The following is a 9624-nucleotide window of genomic DNA, read 5'->3' on the forward strand; positions in this document are numbered from 1 at the left end:
CCACGTCCATGTCGTCAGTCAGGTAACTGAGGAAGCTGCGGTGTGCATTCAGCCTCTCTATATGACTTTCATAGATTAAGAAAAAGCATTTGATTCAGTAGAGCCACCAGCAGTCATGGAAGCATAGAGTAATCAAAGAATACATGAGAATGCCTGAATACCTTGGGGAAATATCCACAAATATTCCAAAGCTACCTTGGTTTTTCACAAGAAAAGCAGAAAATTGCCTATCAAGCAAGAGGTCGGGCAAGCAGACACAATCTCTCTACTGCTATTCTTTGCATGCTTAGAAGAAGTGCTCAAGCTATCATACTGGGAAAGCTTAGGAGTGAGGATCAACGGCGAATATCTCAACAACCTTCGGTTTGCAGATGGCATTGTCCTCTTCAGCAAAACCAGGGACGAATTACAACAAAAGATTGAGTACCTTCACCGAGGAAGTGTAAGATTGGGGTTGAAGATTATTATCCAGAAGACAAAGCTAATGTTCGATAGCCTGGCAAGCGAAGAATGAATCATGACTGCTAGTCAGCCTCTTCAGTCTGTGCAGCAATGAATATGTCTGTTTCAATTACTCACAGGAGACCCTGATTATGAGAAGGAATTTTATAGAAGAACAAAAAAGGGCTAAAATAAATTATGGGGTTTTGCGTGCCAAAACTACTTTCCGATTATGAGGCACGCCGTAGTGGAGGACTCCGGAAATTTTGACCGCCTGGGGTTCTTTAACGTGCACCTAAATCTAAGTACACGGGTGTTTTCGCCTCCATCGAAATGCGGCCGCCGTGACCGGGATTCGATCCCGCGACCTCGTGCTCAGCAGCCCAACACCATAGCCACTGAGCAACCACGGCGGGTAATATATATGGTTCGAAACGCATACGGCAGAAATTACCAAATGATTACTGGACATTTATGCCTGTTATTGAAAAATGTATAATTATTGCATTCTGCCAATGCTAACATATGGAGCAGAAACTTAGAGGTTGACAAAGAAGGTCGAGAACAAGTTAAGGACCACGTAAAGAACGAGGGAACGAAAAATCCTTGGGGTAACGTTAAGAGACGTTGTCGATTCGAGAGCAAACGGGGATAGCCAATATGCATTTGACGTTCAGAACAAAAATGAACTGGCCAGGCCATGTAATGCATAGGATGGATAACCGGTGGACTATTAGAGTAACACTATTGTTGCCAAGGAAGTTGAAGTGTCATCGAGGATTGCAGAAAATTATGTGGGGTGGTGAAATCAGGAAATTAGAAGGCGGAAGTTGGAATCAGCTAGTGTAAGACAGGGCTAATTGGAGACCACTGGCAGAGGCCTTCGTCCTGCAGTGGACATAAAAAAGGATTATTATTATTATTATTATTATTATTATTATTATTATTATTATTATTATTATTATTATTATTATTATTATTATTATTACCCCAAATGTTTGTTCATTAGTTTTTACCCTGATAATTATTACCGAAATACCGAACTGGACGTTCTAAATGTGAATTTGCTTGGCAGGAAAAAGAATAAGAGAATAAAAGATAACACCTGCCCTATCTTGAAGGTACTCTAGAATGGCTTGTACGGGCAGAGCCAGTGAACTGCATACGACGCTTTGCTATAATATGTACAATGCATTGGAATTATAACCAACGCTATTATTTCACTACTGCGCAAGAAAACAAATGTTACGACAGCATTAGCGATCCTAGATAACATGGAGCAAGAGCTCTGCTTTCATTCCCTTTCGCTGGGACCTCTGCACGCGCGAAAGCAGAGCGTAGAGCAAATAACTAACGCCCCTGAACAAATAGTGTGGAACCACCACCTGCAGCTGTCAAGGCCACAGATCCAAGGTGCATGGTGGGTCGCACTGTCCGAGTGCGCTGTGTGCACGAATTATTTTACGAAGCTTTGAAGTGAATTTTCTTACTGTTTGGCGTTTCTTTTTTGTCTGCGTGGAAACGAAGCAGCCTCTCTTTTTTGCGACTTTTTTTTTGTGTTGTAGATACGCGCTCACACGACGATAGATTCCCTTTAACGTCGCCCATACTGGCCCTGCCAGTATAGTCATACCCGAATGTAGGGAACTCGGAAAAAGCGCGTTATTTTCTATATCGGACGCGTGAAATTTACGGACGGATGCTCCTGTGAAATAGCTCCGCCATAGCGAACTAGACATTGGATGTATAAAACTCGGGCGGACAGCTGCAATCACCGTCAAGCCAAAAAACTTGACAAGTCGCCTCGGCCAACCTTTCAGGACGACTCGCTTTCCGCGGCGGACAGCTTGCGCCGGAACTGCGCCGATACTCACGGAAGTCGACCTGGAGCAGACCTGCACCACCTTGCTAATGGAGAAGGCCAGGGTTAGTGAGGCTTAGAGACAGTTCGAGGTAAAGGCAAGATTACTGATATGTTATAGCTTCCCGGCGGTTGCTTCTCTCCACTGAAGATATAGCACTTCTACAGCGTTGCTATCCCGAAAGCTTGTTCCAAGCTTGTCAGAGGCTAATTTGTGCTAATAGAATTACCTGGCATATCGAAGTGATCAGCAGTAGTCGAAGGAGGATTGTCGCTGGAAACAACGTTTCTACAATGGGACTTGTCCTCACGAAGACAAAGCACGTTGTCTGAACGTTATCCTCGGTGGCGTTTTTCTTGTTCGACGACTGGCCATAGGTTGAGGCTTCCATCTTCCGGTGAACTTCGGTCTTCGTCGTACATACATCGTGTGCCCCGGCTAACATGGGCCAAGATGTTTAAGCAAACAGGCTACGAGATGCGACGATAAGACCATGTCGCGGTGTTTTGTTAGCACTCACCTTGCCCACGCTGGTGAACTTTTTCTGTTCCCATCGATTAGCTGAGTAGTGCAAACGTATTGACTATATCAGGAAATGCCTATATAGTTACGCAAGCTCGAATGCCCCCCCTCCCCCCCAATTTATGCATCGCATTCTAAAACATCACCTTTAGTAGTTTGCAACGCCCTGCGTTTGCCGCCGTCGTTATTTCTGCTTTTCAAAAATTGTGCCGCTAAACGCGAAAAAGATGTTCTAGCAGTTGGCTGCTGCTACCAGCGTGCAGCCATAAGTGCGTTTGTTACTGCATGTGTACATGGTACCTTAAGTTAATAGTGGGCGAATATTTGCTTTTATTCCTTTTCAATTACGAATCGGATATTACGCTACTATTCTTATTCGTATTCAAAAAGGAATTATCAGGGATTTCTAGATATTTAGAAGCAACCAAATATGCCCCAGCCCCGGTTGTGAAAGTGTTGATACTGTTCTCCGTCTGCTCAACAAAATATAGGAAATTTCCAGAAGAAAAACAACGGCAACCATTTTTGAAGGAATAATGCCAGATTAGTCTACGTGTTCGCGATGGAAGCCTGTAAGACACCCTGCGAGTTTTGCTCGTAGTATGTTACTTAGTGTTTTCGGAGACTAACTCATGTAGCATTTTTACTGTTTACACTACTGGCATTGATACTTTCCTTGCAATTGGCCCTTCTACATATGCTTACGGCACACCATTCCTTCAGAAGCTTCTTTTATTTTATTTTCCCACTACTTCTGATCTCTTTTCGCTAACTATTTATCTATGGTTTTTGTAAAGCTCCATTGCACGCAGAAGCCATTAATTCTTGGAGAGCTTTTTTGTAGTCAGGCTTTAAAGATGTTGAAAGGCTGTTGCCACAGTTTTTATTGACATTTAGTAAGCTTGTCTTTAAAGATGATTGTTTTTCCTCAAGCTAAGTTGCTTTTAGGACTAGTTGGTAAAGGCGCGGAGCCTGATTACGGAGAAAATGTTCCTTTTGTAAATGCGCAGGCGCATCTGTGGTTGACTATTCAGCATTCGATTCCACGTTCGCTACTTACTGTTCGCATTCGATACGTGTTCGACAAAGAATTGTATTCACCCGCGTCTAATTTAGGCCCGCATTCCCAGGAATGTGGACGCGAATGAATATTTTCTGCGCGAAGGCAAGAAGTGGTGCTATCAGTGGAGTTGTAAAGGTACACTTATTGGTCCCGCCATGCAACCAGATCGCGTGAACCACGACGTGGCGTCCCAGCTGCTCACCTTTTGTCGCACGGTCTTTGGCGTGTCGAACGTGATGACCTCGTCTATTTGGCTTGCGCCCCAGGCGAATACACAGCTGCCATTACGAACGTCCAGTACCGATGAGCCTGTCGGGTCACGCCCGAACAGCTGCTGTTGGCAGTTCTGCAAGAGAAGGCCGCCAACGAACAGGTGTAGTGGCGGCGTTGTGGGTATTACGAATATATATATATATATATATATATATATATATATATATATATATATCTATATATATAGGGGGTTTCTTCGAAGTTCAGCACGCAGGACCCTACGTAACATATGCAGGAAAGAGACGACGAACCTTTCGGAAGACGCGTTTACTTATGGTTTTCGGCTGGTGGACCAACCTGTCAGAGTACAGAGTACACTGTCATATATATATATATATATATATATATATATATATATATATATATATATATATGGAGGTCTGTTTTTGGACAACATGAAATTGCACAACTGAAACCAATGTACTAAATTACTCAGAGGCAGACATAACTTCCACGAGAAATAAAATTTTTAATGTAATGATAAATAAATTTACCAAATTCAGTTTAATTAACAAATTACGTTTCAGCGCATCTGAGAAGGTATGACTTGTTGCCGGTTTAGTTTGCAGGGATTACTGACGTGGAACGAATTCTGAGGATGGCACCGGTTTAGAGATATGTGCCTCTGTACTTTTCTGCTTAAGATACTTTTTTTTTTGCCCTTTTGGGGAAATATCGCTTTACGCATTGTGCCCCAACAGTTAGTGGAACACCAATGTATATAGTCGCACACTTTGGAATTAGATATCTCGAAACTGGTATCATCCTGCGAGCCCATTGGGAGCGAATGCGTCCCAGCTAATTCAAAAGCTACAACATGTAAATTACAGCATCTGCTGTAAGTAAGTTAAAAACTTGTAATGCACATTCGTTAAAATTTGTTGATTACGCATTCTGGTTTTTCGTGAGCGGAATACCCACCTCAATTATTACAGTGTGCGTGAATTAAAAGTCTGCTAAGTGGCTGCCATACGCTCTGTTTAACATTCCTTAGAGTGTAATATATATATATATATATATATATATATATATATATATATATATATATATATATATATATATATATATATATATATATATATATATATATATATCCCTATGTATGAACAATGAAGGGCTGGTGAAGCGAATGGCGAAGTGAACGGCACAGCGCATGCCGAAGCTTGTGGAATGCTATTCCAGCTTTATTTTATTTTTATTTTTTTGGAATGATGCGCTCAAAGGCGCAGATATGTGACGCAGTCAGGACGTTTAGTTGACGTTCGCTGTTTCTCCGCGTGATTCAGTAGAGAACACAGCCCGTTCCGAGCACATCTGCAGCTGTAGTGTAATGACTACGTAAGCTCATTCGCTGTACGAGTGCTTTCTCCAGCGGTGCAAGCGAAGGCGTGGAAGGCTGCTGCCCCCCTCTTGCTCTCTCAAAGACGGAGCCCTCTCCCGCAGGCACCAAAGCGGGAGAGTGCGGCGGTGTTGGGAGCGGATAATATTCTGCAGCCCTCAGGCGGTGCTTACACTCTTAGGCAAGGAGAGGTAACCGCGCCCAAGACCTCCAAACCCCGCTCACGACCTCCAAAGAGAGATATTCGCTTTTAATATGTTCGGAGAAAAATGGAGACGTTAGGAAGACATTTAAGGTTACTTCATTGCTGCGACCTTCGCAATATCACTATCGCGGACTCGATAGCGATTTAGCCATAGGTTAACTAATCCTTTACCCAACAAGTAGCACGTACGTGAGGGGCAACTGAAGTCGGTCAGCCTCTGCTATCGTATGAATACAATCGCAAAGACCAGGAGGCGAGCATAGGTTTCGGTCAACAAAATGTACAGCTAATATATATATATGCAGGCACTCGACGTCTAAACTTATCAAAAGGCTTCTCGAGTAGTGTTAGAAAACAACGTGGAATATCAAGGCACTGCGCGGCCGTCCTTTAGTAATGATACAGAATCAATCACTTATTTACCTTGCCCAGGAACTAAGGTCTGAGTGTAAATACTACTACTACTACTACTACTACTACTACTACTACTACTACTACTACTACTGCTACTACTACTACTACTACTACTACTACTACTACTACTACTACTACTACTACTAATAATAATAATAATAATAATAATAATAATAATAATAATAATAATTTATTACCAAATCTGCGAGTATAAGTACAGAAATCGGGTTCGCCTAAGCCATCACAGTGGCTTGTCACGCGAAACCCGGCAGTCAGTAACAAGACTCAGCCAGAAACTGACTTTTATTTCTTTTGCAAGAAATAAAAATAAAAAGACATTGAAAACTAAGGTAGCGAGTGATAAAGCACAAAGCAAAAAAAAAAGAGAGAATCACGAAAAAACAACAAAGAAAACAAAAAAAAAGCGAAGAAACGACCAGAGAGCTAAGACATGTTTCAAGAATGACAGGAAAAATAAAAATCTGACACCTATAATCATTCCGTGTGCAATGCCCCTAAATTTTTTGCGAATGTAGCGTACAGACTTACAGGAAGAAATTTCAGAAGGAAGTGCATTGAATATATCTGGAACATAAAAGGCTCGAGTATATCTGCCAAATCTGGTACGTGTGCGAGGAACTGAAAAAGCAGGTGCACGCCGTAATGGACGGCAAGGCACAGTGGGGACTTTAAAGGTATCCGTCCAGAAGTGTTTCAGCACCACTGTTTGAACAAACAGTGAGCGCATGTTCGGCATTTTTAGCACCTGAAAAAGGTTCATCTCTTGTAAAAAGTGACACTTCTTAACTTTAGCAACCTATTTACACGTAATAATAATAATAATAATAATAATAATAATAATAATAATAATAATAATAATAATAATAATAATAATAGTGGTAGTAGTAGTAGTTGTTTGCACATATCAGAACAGAATAACTGTGGACAGTGCGCGAGGCTTTGTAGAAAGGTGAAAACCCGCACGCAGGTGGGCCTAACAGTCCTGCTTTCACGCAAGACGAAAAATCTTCAGAGCAGCGTTGCCAACCCGACTGGTCCGTATTAATACGTGACGGTAATACTGCCCCTAAAGCAACTGTTTGATTAGCACTCACGGTATTGAAGAAGACAGCTCTGTGCCCCTGGGCTCTGGATGCACGGAGAACGCGTCGCGAGCCTAGAGCCGCCAGACTGACTCCTCGGAAGATGTCGAGCCGCAGGCTTATCGTCACGGTGAAGGTGACTTTCGGATCGACGACGTTGCCTATCAGATCGACTGCATCGGACTGAAAAAACAAGAAAGAAAAACAGGACGAAATAGCGAGATCATGCACGACCTCTTGCATTGTTAGCTTATTCCTAATTACTTGCTCCATCCCATCCTTTTGTTTTCCACTGCTCTTTACTGTATCCCTTTTTTTTTGTGCGCTCTGTACTTGTAACGTAGTTCGTTCATTGTTGAATAGCATTCGCTCCATTATACGTTATTTCAATACTGTCCCCCCCCCCCCTTCTGTAAGGCTCTGTCAAGGGTTCTTAAGGGTTGATAAATGATGATGATGATGATGATGCTGTTGTTGTTGTTGTTGTTGTTGTTGATGATGATGATGATGATGATGATGATGATGATGATGATGATGATGATGCACGACATAGACACTGAAGGAAGACAGGCAGTGACAAAAGCACAACAGTGACAGCAGCGACAGAAAAGACTGAAAATTGACCATACACTAAACATAGAAGCACGTAATGAAATAACCGCCGCGACAGCGTTTAATTGCCCGCATCGGTGAACGGAAGGGTGGTCTACGCCACCGGTGAAAGTGGCCCAGAACAGCCGTCGGAATTAGCACCCAGGACGGAAACAAATCGATACCGATTGGGCGCACCACTCTTTCGTGCTATTTATCACCGGAACAAGCTGCCAAAAGAAATTGCTTCTATACGTGAACATGACTCATCTTTAAGTCATTTGAAGCGCAGTTTAAGTACGCATGTCGAGTAAAAACAGAATTTTGTACCGAGAGTTTCTTTTTTTCATTATGTATGCATTTCTTTCTTTTTATTTCTCTTTTTTTTTTCTTGTTGTATTCGGTGATTTATACTACGGTGTTCTATGTTGCCTTTCCCCCAAATTGTGTTTGAAATATGTTGTTAACCCCCCCCCCCCTATGTAATGCCCTAAGGGCGTTTAGCGCATGTGAATAATAATAATAATAATAATAATAATAATAATAATAATAATAATAATAATAATAATAATAATATTAATAATAAACACTTGTTAAGCTAAAGGTCGCTTGACAACTCTGTCAAGAGGGATGGCAGTACAGATGGGAGAAATGGAGCAAAATGCCAGCAAGTTTTGACGCAGGCCCACACCGGACTCGGGCCGGGCATGGACGGCCTGGCCCGTAATAGGCCCGATTATACGGTACTTACAACTGCACAAAGTTGTCGACTATAAAAAGTTGCCGAATTTACAGTGTCGCGCTTGCTGACTTGTAGAAGGGGTAGGCAGGCCACAGCACAGAAGCAGCACGCTACGTCGAACAACCCCGGTGACCTAGGGACCCGGTGTTGCCAGAGACCTAGGGACCCGGTGGTGCTAGAGACCTAGGGACCCGGTGGGGCCAGAGACCTAGGGACGCCGCCAGTACGCTGGCGGCGTCCCTAGGTCTCTGGCAAAAACAGCACCAGTGGACACCAGCAGCCCAGAAACGCCCCAGTGTTTTTGTCTTCGCGACACTGGGAAACTCTTGTGTAGCGTACCTTCCTCATTGTTAAGATACCAAATTTCTTGAGGTGAGCTTAAAGGGACACCAAAGGCAAGTATTAGGCCAAGCTAAAGTGATAGATTAGTGCTGGAGAATCTCTGAGGCGTCAATATTATCGCGAACGAAGTCTTATTAATCGAGGAATCGAGGTAAATGCCGGACATGGTTAGAGACTCCCCCGGGACGTTGGAACACTTGCCCGATGACGAAAGCTCTGCTCAGCTAAATTTTGTCACCAGTACTCAACCACTCGTTGCAAAAAACATCATTGGATTGTATTATTGGACGAAATAATATGCTACTTGTCCAGTTCTATGTCATTTTTTGGGGGGAAAACGAACTAATTGAAATTACCCTTGACAACGATGCGCGCGGTCGAAAGTTTTCATTTTCGCTCGACTCCGCGCCGTCCACGCTTTCGCGTTTCACTATTTTTGTTGTGGCGTAGTGCTGTGCTGTTTTTTTTTTTTCAGGCTCGTGAAGCGCACAAACCACAAGCAGCAGAGAATTCAACTTCCATGTGATGACGCGGGATGCCCGTACGGCCTACGCCATTTGAGCAAAAAGCAGCTGCAGCGGCGAATCCACCACTCTGGATGTATGGTGCTATGAGCGTCCCCTTTGGTATGGGGTATTGGGTTGCGCCACCAAGCTCTTGCTATTTTATTGCTTAAAGTCCTACCTGTTAAAAAAAAGAAAAGAAAGGAAGAAAGAAAAAAAATCCG

The 9624-nt window shown here is 43.0% G+C and overlaps 1 protein-coding gene across 1 annotated transcript in view; it reads right to left on the reverse strand.

Moving 5' to 3' along the window:
• LOC142558481 (uncharacterized) overlaps positions 1–8903 on the reverse strand; it is a 35616-nt gene extending 26713 nt beyond the window's left edge. Inside the window, exons 1-3 of the mRNA XM_075670613.1 lie at positions 8895–8903; positions 7235–7405; positions 4091–4234 (exon numbers count right to left, since the gene is read on the reverse strand). Of these exons, the coding sequence (XP_075526728.1) occupies positions 4091–4234; positions 7235–7405; positions 8895–8903 (324 nt within the window). The remainder of the gene's footprint in view (positions 1–4090; positions 4235–7234; positions 7406–8894) is intronic.
• Between the last annotated feature and the right edge of the window lie 721 nt (positions 8904–9624).

Source organism: Dermacentor variabilis, chromosome 9 (genome assembly GCF_050947875.1).
Source record: "Dermacentor variabilis isolate Ectoservices chromosome 9, ASM5094787v1, whole genome shotgun sequence".
Classification (NCBI taxonomy): Eukaryota; Metazoa; Arthropoda; class Arachnida; order Ixodida; family Ixodidae; genus Dermacentor; species Dermacentor variabilis.